The 19160-nt window shown below is 42.8% G+C and overlaps 1 protein-coding gene across 1 annotated transcript in view; it reads left to right on the top strand.

The window, feature by feature from the left end:
• The window catches only part of GALNT13 (polypeptide N-acetylgalactosaminyltransferase 13), a 397996-nt gene that overhangs the window by 318612 nt on the left and 60224 nt on the right, over positions 1-19160 (top strand). Inside the window, exon 10 of the mRNA XM_040441045.1 lies at positions 17652-17786. Coding sequence (XP_040296979.1) covers positions 17652-17786 — 135 coding nt within the window. The remainder of the gene's footprint in view (positions 1-17651; positions 17787-19160) is intronic.

Here is a 19160-nt window from a genome sequence, read left to right as displayed (position 1 = left end):
GATCATCAGCATCTGACGGGCGGGGCGGGGTCCGACACCCGGGACCCCCGCCGATCAGCTGTTTCAGAAGGCAGCGGCGCTCCAGCAGTGCCACGGCCTTCTCACTGTTTACCGCAGGCCCCCGTGACGTCATGACTAGTATCCAATCAAACAGCTGATCGGCGGGAGTCCGGGTGTCGGACCCCCGCCTGTCAGATGCTGATGATCTATCCAGAGGATAGATCATCAGTTAAAACAAACTGCAGAACCCCTTTAAGGTGCTGCACACACACTCACACACACACAAATCCTTTCATAAACATAGTCATGGTACTAGCAATATTATTTTTCTCAATTTATGCAGGTTAATGAATAAAACAAATTTAGGATAATGGATTCAGGGCTGCACTTTTGCCAATATTTTAAATTTACTGTATTTGCTTTTTAATTATTCTACATGGAAATCTCAATTCCCAATTTTCTGGTCTCTTGCAGCCTTTGGGATTCACAGTCGTCCCTAGGGAGATCTTCTTATCCATCTTCCTTAGGCGTGCAAGGGCTCTATTGCTGTGTTCTCCTCTCAAGTTCATTCCATAGGGATTTTGGTTCTGCAGGAGCTGCTATGGAGAGATTTTGCCCCCTTCTAAGATCTGCACTACAGAAGCTATCTGAATATTTCCCGTTTGCAAAATGGAAACTGTCACTTTTATTTAAAGAGTATATCTTAAAAAAGATTACCAGAAATCTCAGTTTCTTTTTCAATGCTGAGATGACATCTTCTATTTATTGCCATTATAGCACTAATTTTGTCATCCAACTATCTCCAGGCCCTGAATGGTCTGAAAATATGCAATTTTACAAAAGACATCCCTTCTTCCTAGGGGTGAACAAAATTCATTTGGGCCCTCAGGCATTAAAGTTAATGGGACCCTTACCAACCATAAATTGAAGCTCCTAGGACTCGAAGCAAAATTTGAATCAGAGCCCCCCATAGTGTACCATTTATATGACTGGTATCTGAAGTGGTTTGGGGCTCTCTCAAGCAACAAGGTCCAGCTGCTCCTGAAACTTCTACATCCCCTATAGCTACGTCCCTATCAATTACAATAGCCATGATAAAATTGGTTTGGGATGATAAATTGCATTCACAAAGTATAAGGGTACATCCCCCACAGTGCATCTGGCCATATGCTGCATGCTGTCAAGCCTTGCCCACCCATGGCAACCAATGACCGCATGATTTTACTCATTTTACTCATGTGGCCATTGGTTGGCATAGTTCGGCTGCATGCCGCACCTTGGGGGTCATACCCTAAGGCTTGCAATAACTTAATAAGGGATCATGGGTCTTTGGCCACTGCCTGTTAGCTCTTTCTGACCCCCAAATTATCTTTCTCTTTCAACAATTAATATACACCTATTTGGTATAAATGAATACTATAAGTGTGTTAGAAAAGGCATACCTACCATAAAGACTGATCATGTGGCTCCTGTGGGCCACTGAAGAGGGGGGCACAGACTAACTTGGGTGCCTTTCAATGAGTGGTGACAACCTGTCACTGATCCCATCTCCACAAATTCTATAACTAACTGTCCACATCGGAAAGGGCCCCGATTTTAATCCCTGCTACGGGGCCCTTTTATGTCTATGTATTTCGCGTTTTATAGGACTCCCTCCAATTAGCACCGCTTTATTGTTTATACGTATGAATGGTTGTGTCTGGTACTGTAGCTCAACGCTTTCATGCCAGGGCCATAGCCCCTTCATCCTCCAAATGGGCATCAGTCCCAAAGATTGGACGGCCTCTGGTCAATCATTGTTGGCTTTTCTATAGTCCTGGAGAACCCCTTAAATTCAAGTGGAACCCAATGTCAACTAATAATATTACACACTCACATGTAACTACATTTTGGGAGGGGGGTACAGAGATGGGCTGCAGGAGAGTGAAAAGTTCTTGAGGCTCCAAGCCAGGGGTTCATCAACTTTATAGAAAAACACCAACAGCACCTTGTGGTAGATTTCCAGAAACGTGTCTATACTTTTTCCAGTTCCATTCTGCAGTGTAGATATCCACCATTAATGCCAGGACAGATAATTAAATCACCGTGACATTTCTATCATTATTAAAGGGAAGGAGCTTAAGACTCAGGTGACAGATATTCCCAGAGAGTTAGAATAGAAGAAATAGTTCTGTCATATTTTCCTGCAGATGCTGCTGACAACATAATTCTCCGTAGAACAAGAAAGGTCGTTTAATCACATCAGCTTTGCCAGGCTGGGAGAGAGAAAGCTACAGCACTTCAACTCATGTTCTTTATTCTTCCTGTGAGATCAAACTCCCCTAAGTTTGTCATCAACAAGAAATTTTCTTTAGATGTGAGCGTTTGATGTGTTGCAAAAATCAAGGATTTAAACAATTGCTTGTTCAACCTTGTCAAGAACAAAGGGGGAGGACAGACGTAGCAGAGCCAAACACTGGCATACGGAATGAGCCCATTAGACTTTAGCATTATGTGTTAGCAGTCTCTACACTTATCAAGCCCATGGAGACTCTTGTCATCGCATGGCCTTGAGCCGGCTCTGAGCAAAGCTGAGGTTGGAATTTGGCACAACTCACGGTGATTTCACTTGGTGCAATTGTTTTCTGTGGTTTTTCATAGGTTTTTCCATTGAGTTTATCAGCACCCCAGCACCTGATACTGTAATAGTTAAAAAAAAAAAAAAAAGTTACCATTCTTCAACACCTGAGTATCTAGAATATTTAACCCCTTCCACTCAATGCTTTTTAATAGCACGACCGTTCAAAATTGGTCAGTAGAAAACTGTAGCACAGACAGATGATGTATCAACCTGAGATAAATCCTACTCTTCCAGGAGTCAAGGAGAATAATTAAAAGCCTTTCTCAATTGCACCATAATATACATGCACTCCTGGTCTAATTTAATATAGTCATATACATTAGATTAACGTTGGCCAAACCTGACGATTTGGATGGGACCAGTCATCCACCTGCGTCTGGTGGTGCAGTACCCCGTAGCAGGGGGTATCTGCAAATGGTTTGTTCTTTACTGTAATGTTATTTAATGTTATGTTATGTATTGCTACGCCATGTATTGCAACCAGTATAGCCATGCATGGATGACCAAGCCAAGGGTTGATAATCCTGGCTCAGCCCTTGCATGTTGCTAGGTGGTGGCTGCCTTCACCCCTAGCTTTAGATATTGCATAGTGAGAGTTCAAAGAGGAAGGAAGCAGTGACCTATGCTCCCTCTTAGAAATCTTCAGAGACTAACAGATCTCTGCAAAATCCACAGAAAAAAACAAGAAGAGATAATATGCATAGCTGAGCACTGGAGTAAGCAAGGTAACCTGCTACTACAGCCATTCAGACATTGCTGCTGTTGGGGACACTGTGACAACACCCTTTACACCTGGTCACTTTCTGGCCAGATCTCCTTTCAAAACCCTATATTCCACAGTGGATATTGCAAAGGTACTGTTGCCAGCCATAGATTCTACTCAGAAAGACTTTAGCAAGATAGTGTACAAAGAGGGCCATAACTTTCATTCTTGCCTAATCCCATACATCGTTATCTGGGAGAGAATTGCACTGTGTACAGTTGGAACTGTGTTTTGCTATAGCTGGGTGTACTACAACTCTCATTTTGCAGTACAGTAAGTAAAGGCATTTATTTTTCTACTTCTGGCTTGGTTTTCTGACTCCTACACCATACTCTGGCCTTTGCACTCTACATGCCCTGACTTTCACCCAACCAGACACTTAATATCAAGGACATCCCAACAACCACCAGGTAAGAGCCCCAATACCATGGTGTACCCCGAGGGCAGAAAGGGATCTCTTTTCACTGCACAGCCCTACAGAGGAACTGTGTGAGGAAAGCCACCGTGATTGACAATGACAGCCAGAGCTGCTACCACTCCCGTCCTCTGCTCTGGCTCCTCATGGGCTCATCACAGTGGTGTCTTGATTTTCTTCTTTTCTTGGAGAAAAGAAGAGATAAGCTTCCAGAGGTTTCTGGCCACATCTTACTACCCTCTCCCTGTTGAGAACACATGCATGCTCGACAACTAGCTTACATGTCTGATCAGCTTAAGACTTTAGCTTTATTTATGCTTTTGGATGTGAAGTGAAAGTCCTAAAAACAAAAAATAGGAAGAACATACTAATTCCATGATTTCATTTCATGATTGTAGATGTTAAACCCTGTGTCATCTGGTGCCAACCCCTAAAACATCATGGCATGAATTAAGTGCACAAGTCTACCGACTGCATTATGACATCCCACAGAAGGAAGTTGGGGAGATTATTCTCTTAAATGTCTTTCTGGTACAATTGATATTTCCCAATTTGTGTATCTTTCTAGATGAGGACTCTTGTTCTTTGGTTGCTTCCGTACTTGACTTCCAGTTGAGGATGTAGAGTTGGTGACAGCGTCATTTAAACCGTTTTTATATTTCTCCCCGAGGTACCACAGCCCTTAAGAGCCCTGCATAAAGTAGGTCTGAGGAAACCATGGCTCACAGGAAGCTCTCGAAAGATGCAAGATGAGTCACTTTTGTGAAGAGAATGTTTTATATATTTCCTAAGGCACTGCTTCGCAGCAAAATAGACCCGTCAGTGTCTTTTCCCTAAGAAATAAAAATACGTTCCTTCTGAGCCATCACAATGGGATGACTCCTTCTATCAGTTTTCAGCTTGCGCTGTGAACAGTGGAGACAGGATCAGTAGTCATCTCATTATCATCCCAGGGCTAGATTACGGAAAAATGCTTCTGACAATGCCAGAACAGCCTACTGGATTTCCCGAACTCTAATGTGAAGCTAACCTTAGAGGCATTTATCAGACATTTTTGCCACTATTGCGGCATTAAAAAGTCGCAAATTATGGCACACACCATATTTGCACAAAAATTTGAGACTTTTTGAAGTTCTCTCCACTTTTTTTTTAAGTGACGAGTAAAAGGTGGGGCTTGGTGGGAGGGACGGGGACTTCGAATATACTACAACTATATACTATGTACTAGAAACCGGCGTAAGTTATAGCTCAAGTCTATGCCAACCTCTAGCTGGTGTCTACTTGAGTTTGTGGCACACAGAGGGTCAGAGATGTGACTAATTTCTTAAGAGGCATCAATTAGGGGATCAAGACTAGGAGTATGGGAACACCAGTCTTGATAAATGTCCCCCACTAGGCCTCATTTATCCAAACTGTCTAAAAGAAAACTTATCTTTGTTGCTCATAGCAACCAATCACAGCACAGCTTTCATTTCTTAAACTGCTGTGGTAAAATGAAAGCTGCACTGTGATTGGTTGCTATGGGTAACCAAGATAGATCTTCCCAATGACTGTTTGTAGTGGATTCTATAGTTCCCTATTGATTTCAGCTAACATAAGGCTGCAGCTCTTTTTGAAATGACTAAATTTTGGGAAAAATACCACAAAAAACAGAATTTTTAATGTTCTAGTGACAGAGATTATTAACACTGTGACACAGCTGCACATGTGAGAAAAAATATAGGGGGGGATTTATCATTCCCAAACACCCAGTAAAACACACCGTTTAACTTTTTCTTGTAAAAAAGTCGCCGACCCCATGTTTTCAGCAGTTTTAAATGCTAATGCAACAAATCTTTTCACAAGTGTCATTTCTGTTTAGGCACATGGACTGCCGGATGATGATGCCCCTGATATATGACGAGTCCTGCACCAGGGGATATTTACATCGCTCTGTGATAAATTCCTCCCATAGTGTTCACCCCATCATGCGGGTCATTTACGAAGTGATATATACGCCAGTTTTCCGGTGTATATCTGTCGCAAATTGCAGCGCAAAGGTTAATTGCACCGCAATCTGCGACTTTTCCCCGCTCACGCCAGGTCTAAAGAAGGGTGTGTGGCTCGGAAGGGGGCTAATTTATTATTTTTTATGCCTGTTTTAGTTGTAGAAAGTGTTCTAAATCGACACCATCAAGGAAGCTGGCGTAGGTGTAGACTGGCGATGGAAGTGCCAAAATTATATAGAGGCCGGATCCACCACCAGCGCAGAGGTTTTTAAGACCGGCATCTAAAATACCGAACTTAATAAATTCCCCCCTATATTTTTCAATATATTGGTGCTATGAAACTGCTATAAATCCGCTGATTAATCTCTCCTGGTGAGCTCCATATTCCATTGTAAATAGTAAAGCTTTGAATGCCTGCAGCAACCACTAGGGGGAGCTCTGTACATAGAAATACAGCTACAACAGAACTCAACAGGAGTTGCAGAAATCTCTATGTCATGAGCTCCGCCCTAGTAGCCAGTGTAGTAAAATTTCAGGACGCAGTGAAAGATGCTCAGCTCCTGTCCCTGCTTCCACCACAGGCCCCATAGAAGTTGTTTATGCAGCAAACCTCTAAGGAGCCAGTGCAGAGAATGGGAATGGTAGTGGCCCTGATGAGATGATGTTTTACAAGGGACCTCCAGCAGCAGTTTGCAGCTAATAGCACCTCTGGTATGCTATCTTGATGATGCCTTTCTACTGAAACTCTGGCTAACAGCTGTGAGCTGTGAACTTGTGGCCGGAGGTGTCCACTGTGTAATGCAGACTTTTTTTGAGTTGGCCTGGTCTGGATGTGATCTGGGTGATGGGTGTCTGAGTCATAGACCATCACCAGCAGCAGGGTCTGTATAGCTATGGTTGCTGGTCACTCTGCTGACTGTAAACACTGTATTCTTTCAGTCTCTCTGGAGTAGTAGCCTCACAGATGAGCTGGTTCCCTGGTCCCTCAGACCCTTGGAGCAGGAGCAATAGCACGTGCTTCCTCACTCCTGAGTATCTAGACTAACATGCCCCTTTCCTGGCAGGAGCTAGGACCAGCCCTCTCCTACCAAGAGCTCCATCCCTGATACCAACCTTACCTGACCTGTTGGTGTACAGTGCAAACATGACATAGCATGGCAAAACATAACATTATATTGCATTACAAACCAAGCTCTGCAGATACCCTTAGGTCTGGGGTACTGCACATAGTCTGCCTCAATGTAAGGTACGCCAGTGGAGGTAATTATGACATCTTTCCTTTTTTCATTCCGACCCTTTAAAAATAAATGCATACCAGATGGACACCCTCTTTATGTCGGAGCCATGTGTCCTCAGAGAATACTGAATGCTCGCTGTATCTTATGACACCTCCTGGTCTGTGACCAGATTTAATTCTTATTTTCTCTGGAGCGCTGTATACGTTATCTGAGCGTTCAGTTAAGAATGGATGACTCAGAGCAGGATCGTCTTGTGGACGGAGCGGATAATAAGCCTTTCTGTGGACTCGGTGCCATACCAGCTCCTTGACCCGGCATGATTTGTATTGATTCGTAGTCATTTGTGATAAGCAGATGATCTAATATACATTGAGCACAAACGTAATAGACTCCATAAATCTTGTAGTGTCGAGGGCTAGATGGTACGTAAGGAGCTGAGGACTTCCATTAGCTCCCATTTATTTTTATTAGCGGAGACAGCACAGAAAATAATTGCTCCAGCTACTACTCTGCATGTAATATTTAAATATGTCCTACTGAAAGCAAAATGGGCCACAAAGCATAACTGTATGTCCGCATCTGCCAAATTGTTCATATGACTTACTTCACACCTCCCAAGTGTCCCTCTTTTTGAAGGATAGTCCCTACTTTTGACCTAAGTCCCTCAGTCCCTCTTTGCTCCTTAGGCTAAAGCAGTGCTTCTCAATTATTTTCTGTCATGCCCCCCCTAGGAAGAAGAAAACATTTTGCGCCCTCCGCGCGACTGTAAATAGTATCATTTGTCTATAAAATTGTTATAAGTACACCTCTGCATAACACTGTATCCTTATTAACGTATAAGAGAATAAAAAAAGAAAGAAATGTGGATCGGACACACACTTATGGGGGGATCTGTGGATGACGGACACTTATGGGGGGATCTGTGGATGACGGACACTTATGGGGGGATCTGTGGATGACGGACACTTATGGGGGGATCTGTGGATGACGGACACTTATGGGGGGATCTGTGGATGCCGGACACTTATGGGGGGATCTGTGGATGACGAACACTTATGGGGGGATCTGTGGATGATGGACACTTATGGGGGGATCTGTGGATGACGGACACTTATGGGGGGATCTGTGGATGACGGACACTTATGGGGGGATCTGTGAATGACGGACACTTATGGGGGGATCTGTGGATGACGGACACTTATGGGGGGATCTGTGGATAACGGACACTTATGGTGGGATCTGTGGATAACGGACACTTATGGGGGGATCTGTGGATGACGGACACTTATGGTGGGATCTGTGGATGACGGACACTTATGGTGGGATCTGTGGATGACGGACACTTATGGGGGGGATCTGTGGCTGGCACTGTTACAGGGGGATCTGTGGCTGGCACTGTTATATATGTGCCATCCACAGACCCCCCACCCCATAACAGTGCCATCCACAGTGCCGCCCCCAGCCCATAACAGTGCCATCCACAGTGCCGCCCCCAGCCCATAACAGTGCCATCCACAGACCCCCACCCCTTAACTGTGCCATCCACCAATTCCGTGTGCCCGCCGCCGCCGTTTAAAGTTATTAAACATGCCCCCCTCACTCCTAATAGTACCGTATATCTTCTGTATAATGCCGGCAGGCGGGCCGGGCGGCCGGCGCGTCCCTCAGTGACGTCACTTGTCTGCGTCGCCTGCTTCATTCATAAAGCAGGTGACGCAGACATGTGACATCACTGAGGGACGCGCCGGCCGCCCGTCCTGCCTGCCGGCATTATACAGAAGAAATTCGCACACCCCAAAGGCCGGCCCTGAACGAGCCGGCCCCTTCACGAGAAACACTGGGCTAAAGGCACACGATCAGAATTGAGTGCGGATTTTCCGCGTGGATTTGCGTGCGGAAAATCCACAACGTAGGTCATGCACATTGTATTCTATGAGAATTTGAAATTCTCATGTACACGATGAAGATTTTTTTTCGTGCGGATTTTGACCCGCGGTGTGGATTTTAAAATCCGCAGCATGTCAATTTATTTTATTTTTCCTGACCGGATTTTCTCCATTCACTTAGTAAAATCCGCGTGCGGAAAATCCGTACCAAATCCACATGCAAATCTGTACCAATTGATGCGTATTGTCCACATGGATTTCCTAGCGAACACCTGCAGATTTCAGTGCGGATTTTCCGCACATAAATCCTGAACTTATGCATTTACCCTTCAAGGGCATCTGTCAGCAGTTTTGTACCTATGACACTGGTTGACCTGTTACATGTGCGCTTGGCAGCTGAAGACATCTGTGTTGGTCCCATGTTCATATGTGTCCGCATTGCCTCTAGCAGCAACGGGGGCGTAGTTGTTACTCCTAGAAGCTTACCATCCAAAAAGTTGGGAGATACGCTATGCTTACTTATCCAGAAAACTAACAACGTAGGGCTCCGCTTTGGGGAGATTTTTAGGACACAGAAACAGAGGCATCCAGCAACATGTATAGGGGGAGGTTTATCAAGTCCGGTATGTGCGGCTTCGGTCTTGATATCCCCTGTGCTGCTGGAGGATGGGCAAATTTTATTTATTTTGTGATACAAACTTACCATTTTGCTACACAAAATATTTCGGCATCTCACCCTGTGATGTGCAGTAGGTGTAGCTGTATTCAGCGTGCATATCTTGGGGGAGATATAGATAGTTAGGGATGAGCGAACCTGAACTTTATCAGGTTCAGGTTCTGTGTTCGATGTCCGGGTAGGTTTCGTAGATGAAATGCAAAACCAAAGCCTTTAAAAGGCATTCCGTTTTGATGCGTCATAATGGAAGTTTATGACCAAGCATACACGGATCACTCTGGTTTCCGTTATGCAGGACGGAAAACAAAGTCCTGTTCCATCCTGCATAACGGAAACCAGACGGATCTGTAAGGCCTCTTTCACACGGGCGTTGTGGGAAAAGGTGCGGGTGCGTTGCGGGAACATGCGCGAGTGCAAAACATTGTAATGCGTTTTGCACGCGCGTGAGAGAAATCGGCATGTTTGGTACCCAAACCCAAACTTCTTCACAGAAGTTCGGGCTTGGGATCGGTGTTCTGTAGATTGTATTATTTTCCCTTATAACATGGTTATAAGGGAAAATAATAGCATTCTGAATACAGAATGCTTAGTACAATAGCGCTGGAGGGGTTAAAAAATAAATATATATATTAACCTTAATCCACTTGATCGCGCAGCCCGGCTTCTCTTCTGTCTTCTTCTTTGATGTGTGCAGGTAAAGGACCTGTGGTGACTTCACTCCGGTCATCACATGGTCCATCACATGATCTTTTACCATGGTGATGGATCATGTGATGACCGGAGTGACGTCACGACAGGTCCTGTTCCTGCACACAGCTAAGATGAAGACAGAAGAGAAGCCGGGCTGCGCGAGCAAGTGGATTAAGGGGAGTTACATTTTTATTTTTATTTTTTTAACCCTTCCAGCGCTATTTTACTATGCATTCTGTATTCAGAATGCTATTATTTTCCCTTATAACCATGTTATAAGGGAAAATAATAAAGATCGGGTCCCCATCCCGATCGTCTCCTAGAAACCGTGTGTGAAAATCGCACCGCATCCGCACTTGCTTGCGATTTTCACGCAGCCCCATTCACTTCTATGGGGCCTGCGTTGCGTGGAAAACGCAGAATATAGAGCATGCTGCGATTTTCACGCAACCCACAAGTGATGCGTGAAAATCACTGCTCGTGTGCACAGCCCCATAGAAATGAATGGGTCCGGATTCAGTGCGGGTGCAATGCGTTCACCTCCCGCATCGCATGCGCGCGGAATACTCGCCCGTGTGAAAGGGGCCTTAGGCTTGGTCATAGACTTCTATTATGACGGATCAACGGAATCCATAATGGAATTTCTACACCACCCAAACACTGAGCCCGGTAAAGTTTGGGTTTGCTCATCTAGATAGATAGATAGATAGATAGATAGATAGATAGGAGATAGATAGGAGATAGATAGATAGATAGATAGATAGATAGATAGATAGATAGATAGGAGATAGATAGATAGATAGATAGATAGGAGATAGATAGATAGATAGATAGATAGGAGATAGATAGATAGATAGATAGATAATAGATAGATAGATAGATAGATAGATAGATAGATAGATAGATAGATATAGAAGGAGATATGGATATTAGATAGATAGATAGATAGATAGATAGATAGATAGATAATAGATAGATAATAGATAGATAGATAGATAGATAGATAGATAGATAGATAGATAGATAGATAGATAGATAGAATATTTATCTTGTCGTATATCTCGGATATTCACGTCTTTTGTATTTTTAGAAATGAGAAATAAAACTAATGGAAGTAAATTTAACCCCGTGAAGCCTGCACAGCTATTTTTAATTCATTTCTGTATTAAGCCCTTCAAAAATAAATCTCTATCATTTGCTATTTGAGTAAATGGTGTTTCCATGACAACCACAATTCCATTGATTGTTTTCACACCGCAATTAAAGGGCTCCTTTAGTAATGTGGCTGCCGGCCGCGCGCCCACACAGTAAACACTTTGGCATCGCTAGGATGAGACCTACGCAGGTACACCCGCTCTCTTCTCTATGTCTTTCTAGTTTGCATCCCAGGGAGAGTTGATTGGGAAGCTCATCAATATTGTGTGGGGGGGTGTCATGTAGGTGTCAGTCTTAAGGCGGTGTCTTGTTTAGTTAGCATTCTGTTCTTTTATTCTTTATGCTCTGCTCATACGGATAATTTACAGATGATTAGAGACCACCTCCGCTGCATGCACAGAGGCTATTCGTATAGACTTTTACAATATCTCTACTTGATGCATGATTTTCCATCACCGGCTCTGTAGGTTCATGCACAGAAGTTACCCCAGGAAGTATTACTTGCTATACATTACACTATATCCAGTCCTCGTACAGAGGGGTGCACCACCAATTAGGCCAGGTGAGGCAGCACACGGTAGGGGGGCAGCAGAAGGGCCATGGGCAATGAGCGCTTTCATTGTGGCCAAAGGGTTAGGTTAAGAAACTGGCATGAGGGCAGCAGAAAGGCTAGGTGCACCCCTGTTCGTACATACTTGCTTTAAAGGTAATTTGTCACCAGGAATTCACTATTACTCCAGGCACAATGACTTGTAGGGCTAGCTCAGCTGAATGTAATAATACCTTTCGCTTACTGATCCGTTGTTTTCATCCATATGCAAATGGGTAGTTAAGTGCACCAAGGGCAGGCTCAAGCCACTCTGTGCACCCTTGCTCCTCCTTCTACCGGCTAGCCTCTTCCTGGTATTGGAGCTTTGAGTATAAACGGAGGCCACAATGCAGATGGGAACAGGGCATGAGATGGAGGCATTTTGGCGGTTTTGACTAGAGATGAGCGAATAGAATCCAATGAAGCGGAATTCGATCCGAATTTCAGGATAAATTGAATTTGCCGCAAAGCCGAATTTCCTCGTGCTTTCCGGTAGAGAATCAATTTAACCTGAAATAGTGTAAAAAAATAAATAAAAAACAAACATACTTACCTCCTCCATTTGCTCGTAACGGGCCGCCTACTGGCATCTTGATTGAAGATCTCGGCCGGGCCGTCACGAGCAAATGTAGGAGGGAAGTATGATTTTTATTTTTTTCTGTTAATTTTACACTGTATTATTACTCTTAGATGCCGCGATCATGTATGAACGCGGCATTTGAGGTGTAAAATAATGGGGACGCTATCGCATCTCATTGTCATCAGTAAATCATGACAAAGTACTTTTTTTTTTTTTTATTCGATGAAGCGGCCAAATCGAATTTTCCAAAACTTTGCTCATCTATATTTCTGACTGATAGAGCTCAAAGCACTGATACCCTCCTTAGGCTACTTTCACACCAGCATTTTTACTGGATCCGGCAGGGTTCAGCAAAAACGCTTCCGTTACTGATAATAAAACCATCTGCATCCGTTATGAACACATCCGGATGTATTATCGATAACATACTCAAGATGGATCCGTCATGAACTCTATTGACAGTCAATGGAGGAAGGATCTGTTTTCTATTGTGTCAGATTGTGTCAGAGAAAACGGATCCGACACCATTGACTTGCATTGGGGGTCATGCCAGATCCGTCTTGCTCCGTATCCCAGGACGGTATGGTTTGCTCTCCGGTATGGGAACGCAACTAAACGGAATGGAATGCATTTTGGAGCATTCCGTTCTTTTTAGTTTTGTCTCCATTGATAATGAATGGGGACAAAACAGACGTGTTTTTTTTCCGGTAATAAGCCCCTATGACGGATCTCAATACCGGAAAACTAAAACGCTAGTGTGAAAGTAGCCTTATTGTAATTGAATGATTTTTGAGGAATTAACTTTTTTTATTTTTCATTTATTAACCCCTTAAGGATTTAGGACGTACCGGTACGCCATGTTTGCCGAGTCCTTAAGGACCCAGGGCGTACCGGTACGTCCTAAGTTTAAAATTACATTGCGGCGGGGCGGCGGTTAATCGGAACAGGATGTCCGCTAAAATCATTCAGCGGGCATCCTGTCACAATGCTGGGGGGTCATGTGACCCCCCCGCATCGGCGATCGCTGCAAACCACAGGTCAATTCAGACTTGCGGTTTGCGGTTTTACCTTATCCGTCGGGCGGCGGTGCCATCGGGTCCCCATGCGGCTGTAGGGGGGACCCGATGGCATGGAAGGCAGCGCGATGACTTCCTTAGGCATCTGCGCTGCATTCCGGTGACGAGCCTGTGAGATCCAGCCCCCTGGATCTCACAGGCCGAAAGCTGTATGAGTAATACTCACTGTATTACTCATACAGCCAATGCATTCCAATACAGAAGTATTGGAATGCATTGTAAAAGGGATTAGACCCCCAAAAGTTGAAGTCCCAAAGTGGGACAAAAAATAAAGTAAAAAAAAAGTTTAAAAAATTGTTTCCCCCCCCCAAGATTCAAAGTTTCAAGTAAAAATAAACAAAAACGTCATTTTCCCCAAATAAAGTAAAAAAAAAGGGAAAAAATAGGGGGGAAAAAAAGTAGACATATTAGGTATCGCTGCGTCCATATCAACCGGCTCTATAAAAATATCACATGACCTAACCCTTCAGATGAACACCGTAAGAAATAAAAAATAAAAACTGTGCAAAATAAACCATTTTTTGTCACCTTACATCACAAAAAGTGTAATAGCAAGCGATCAAAAAGTCATATGCACCACCCAAAATAGTGCCAATAAAACCGTCATCTCATCCCGCAAAAACCATACTCTACCCAAGGTAATTTCCCAAAAACTGAAAAAATTATGGCTCTTAGACTATGGAAACACAAAAACATGATTTTTTTTGTTTCAAAAAAGAAATCATTGTGTAAAACTTACATAAATTAAAAAAAAGTATACATATTAGGTATCGCAGCATCCGTAATAACTTGCTCTATAAAAATATCACATGACCTAACCCCTCAGGTAAATACCGTAAAAAAAAAAAAAAGTGTAAAAAAAGCCATTTTTTGTCACCTTACATCACAAAAAGTGTAATAGCAAGCGATCAAAAAGTCACACGCACCCCAAAATAGTGCCAATAAAACCGTTATCTCATTCCGCAAAAATCATACCCTACTCAAGGTAATCGCCCAAAAACTGAAAAAATTATGGCTCTCAGACACTAAAACATGATTTTTTTTGTTTAAAAAAAGAAATCATTGTGTAAAACTTACATAAATAAAAAAAAAGTATACATATTAGGTATCACCGCATCCTTGACAACCTGGTCTATAAAAATATCACATGATCTAACCTGTCAGATGAATGTTATAAATAACAAAAAATAAAGACGGTGCCAAAACAGCTATTTCTTGTTGCCTTGCCTCACAAAAATATAGAGCAACCAAAAATCATATGTACCCTAAACTAGTACCAACAATACTGCCACCCTATCCCGTAGTTTCTAAAATGGGGTAATTTTTTGGGAGTTTCTACTCTAGGGGCGCATCAGGGGGGGCTTCAAATGGGACATGGTGTCAAAAAAAAACAGTCCAGCAAAATCTGCCTTCCAAAAACCGTATAGCATTCCTTTCCTTCTGCGCCCTGCCGTGTGCCCGTACAGCGGTTTATGACCACATATGGGGTGTTTCTGTAAACTACAGAATCAGGGCCATAAATACTGAGTTTTGTTTGGCTGTTAACCCTTGCTTTGTTACTGGGAAAAATGGATTAAAATGGAAAATTTGCCCAAAAATTGAAATTCTGAAATTTAATCTCCATTTGCCAATAACTCTTGTGGAACACCTAAAGGGTTAACAACGTTTGTAAAATCTGTTTTGAATACCTTGAGGGGTGTAGTTTCTTAGATGTGGTCACTTTTATGGAGTTTCTACTCTAGGGTTGCATCAGGGGGGCTTCAAATGGGACATGGTGTCAAAAAAACCAGTCCAGCAAAATCTGCCTTCCAAAAACCGTATGGCATTCCTTTCCTTCTGCGCCCTGCCGTGTGCCCGTACAGTAGTTTACGACCACATCTGGGGTGTTTCTGTAAACTACAGAATCAGGGACATAAATATTGAGTTTGGTTTGGCTGTTAACCCTTGCTTTGTAACTGGAAAAAAAATATTAAAATGGAAAATCTGCCAAAAAAGTGAAATTTTTAAATTGTATCTCTATATTCCATTAATTCTTGTGGAACACCTAAAGGGTTAACGACATTTGTAAAATCAGTTTTGAATACCTTGAGAGGTGTAGTTTCTTAGATGGGGTCACTTATGGAGTTTCTACTCTAGGGGTGCATCAGGGGGGCTTCAAATGGGACATGGTGTCAAAAAAAACAGTCCAGCAAAACCTGCCTTTGAAAAACCGTATGGCATTCCTTTCCTTCTGCGCCCTGCCGTGTGCCCGTACAGCGGTTTACGACCACATATGGGGTGTTTCTGTAAACTACAGCATCAGGGCCATAAATATTGAGTTTGGTTTGGCTGTTAACCCTTGCTTTGTAACTGGAAAAAAAATATTAAAATGGAAAATCTGCCAAAAAAGTGAAATTTTGAAATTGTATCTCTATTTTCCATTAACTCTTGTGGAACACCTAAAGGGTTAACAAAGTTGGTAAAATCAGTTTTGAATACATTGAGGGGTGTAGTTTATAGAATGGGGTCATTTTTGGGTGGTTTCTATTATGTAAGCCTCACAAAGTGACTTCAGACCTGAACTGGTCCCTAAAAATTGGGTTTTTGAAAATTTCAGAAAAATTTCAAGATTTGCTTCTAAACTTCTAAGCCTTGTAACATCCCCAAAAAATAAAATATCATTCCCAAAATGATCCAAACATGAAGTAGACATATGAGGAATGTAAATTAATAACTATTTTTGGAGGTATTACTAAGTATTTATACGGGCTAAAGGTTTAAATAGTGACCTGTCTGTTGTATCCCACCTATCTGACCAAAATATAGTGGAAGTATCAGTTAGGTAGTAAATCTGAATTCCTGCCATAGTCGCCATTGGTTCAAAAATTTCTGGTGGTTTCTGGCTTCCCATGAAGATAGTTCTTCAAAGCAATACAATTGAATTGGTCTATTTTCTGCTTCCATTGTTCCATGGAGGGAAGAGTAGTGGATAGCCAGTATTTTGGGACCAATAGGCGAGCCGCAATAAGTAGTTGTCTAAACAGGAAGGGGGGAGATTGTATCATATATATTGAGTAGGGCTTTGAGGGGTGATATTGGCACTGTAGTACGGCATATCTGGTTACTTAGGCGGAATATTTCCTTCCACCAATTTTTTATAATAAGGCATTCCCACCTACGTAGGGATAGGGTAACAATGGTCGACAACATTAGAGTGCAGTAGTATATATATGCAAATTACGAAAATGCTATATGAAACAACATCTCCATTGTCTTGTGTTCAACCAGACTGCATAACTTCCTTATCATCCTCTGTGTCATGTTAGATGCTCTGAATATTTAATATGTACCTTGTATTGTTACATTTTGGAAAATAAAAAATTTTACAAAAAAAAAAAAAGTTATCAGCACTATAAGTGACACTGGTCAGATTTGCAAAAAATGGCCAAGTCCTTAAGGTGAAATAGGGCTGAGTCCTTAAGGGGTTAAGCTGACAAATTTTTTATTTAAAAAGTTGTAATAAAAAATGTCACCCTAGGCCTGACACTTCTATGTCAGTTAAGTGGAATCGATGCTTCACAAATATAGCGCTCATCCTGAACACCTTTTTTCTCACTCTATTCGGGCCAGAATAAATACATTATTACAAATCTGTCTGCCTGCAGCTCCCACTAGGAGGGGCTCAGTGCATAGGATTTTATAAAGTCTACACTGAGCTCCCCCTAGTGGTGGCTGCATAAAAAGGCAGTGTTTTCACAGAAAGAAGAGTTCAGCTCTGAGACCTCGTAGCAGTCGTTTGGTGTGCCTCTATGGAAGGTACCCCCCTGCTTCACAGTTCTAGTCTGCGTTACTACCCTGTGGAAGGGAAGGAATTACATATGTGTGGGCCGCTCTGTACTATAATGTATTAGGATACAAAGGAACTACAATGAAAATAGACTTAGAAGGCGGAAATATCTGTCGATTTCCACAGTTTACTATTATCTTATTTTTCAGGTCTTCTCTTACACGGCAGATAAAGAAATTCGTACAGATGATTTATGCCTGGACGTATCTCGGTTGAATGGCCCCATCATCATGCTCAAGTGCCATCACATGAGAGGTAACCAGCTCTGGGAATATGACGCTGAGGTAGGTTGGCTATTGGTCATATATGATGCCTCCAATGCTACTGATCTGCTTAGATACTGTACTGAGGATAGTACTACCACCAACGTCATCACATCTCCAATAGGAATCGTCTGAATTTCCAGCAGACTCCTATCTGTAGGGTCATGAGTCTGAAAAAGGACCTGTCAGCTATCTTCAAAAGTCTCTTTTAGTAGATGGATTAGTATTTGGATTCCTTGTGAAATAACAATCCTGCAGAATCTTTTCTCATAACCCTTATGTTGTGCTGTTCCTATTGTATTCCCCCAGGAAATGAATGAATAAATTGACGAGTGGTTGATACCAGTTCGGGGTGTGTCCCTTCGTGTTTGGACAGTGTCCAATTAGCGCTGACACTACCATACTGTGTAGGAACATGCCCAGTTGTAAATGTATTCATAAATAGTCAGGAGGAATAACAGAGGAGCAGCATAACACAGAGTTCTAAGAAATGAGGTTGCAGAATTGTTATGTTGAGGGGCATGCAAGTTACCTCAACACCAAAAGGCAATGGTGTAAAGGTCAGCAGGTCAAAGGCACTACATAGATGAGGTTTGTATTATTTTAAGGCCTCCTGCACATGAACGAGGGCGCCCCGTGGCCGTGCTGCAATGCACGAACACCGACCGTGGGGCAACCGCAGCGGATCGCGGACCCATTCACTTTAATGGGTTCGCGATCCGGCCGTTCCGCAAAAAGATAGGACACGCTCTATCTTTTTGCGGAACGGAAGTACGGGACGAAACCCTATGGAAGCACTCCGTAGTGCTTCCGTATGGGTTCCATTCCGTGCTTCCGTTCCGCACCATTCCGCATGTCCGGATTTGTGGACCCATTGAAGTGAATGGGTCCGCATCCGTGATGCGGAATGCACACGGAACAGTGCCCGTGTATTGCGGATCCGCAAATGCGTTCCGCAATACTGCAACAGGGCGCCTACGGTCGTGTGCAGGAGACCTAAGGCTGTTATCTGCAACCTGTGGAAATTCCCTGAAACTACAACTCTCAGCATGTACTTTTGGGCGTTGCAAGACGTTTGCAGATGCTGGATGATAGTTTTGAATTTGAATCTAAAAGTCACTGTAGACCTTAGGAATTAATATTTCACTTAGAATGAAGATGTAATATATTAGTGGTTGTCCAGTATAGCCTGACTTTTCCTGACTTTTTCTTGGAGGGGTCTACTTTCCCACCTGTTCTCCTTTAAAGGGGTTATTCCATGTTTAATGTAAAAAAATGAAACTCATAGACCATTAAGTACATGACATTCTTTTTCTCACAAAGTTAGAACCAGCCCTGTACCTCACATGGATCCAGAGATCTCCCCAATCATTATTATTATTATTTATTATACAC

Source organism: Bufo bufo, chromosome 7 (assembly GCF_905171765.1).
Source record: "Bufo bufo chromosome 7, aBufBuf1.1, whole genome shotgun sequence".
Lineage (NCBI taxonomy): Eukaryota > Metazoa > Chordata > Amphibia > Anura > Bufonidae > Bufo > Bufo bufo.
This window is presented reverse-complemented; position numbering and strand designations above follow the sequence as displayed.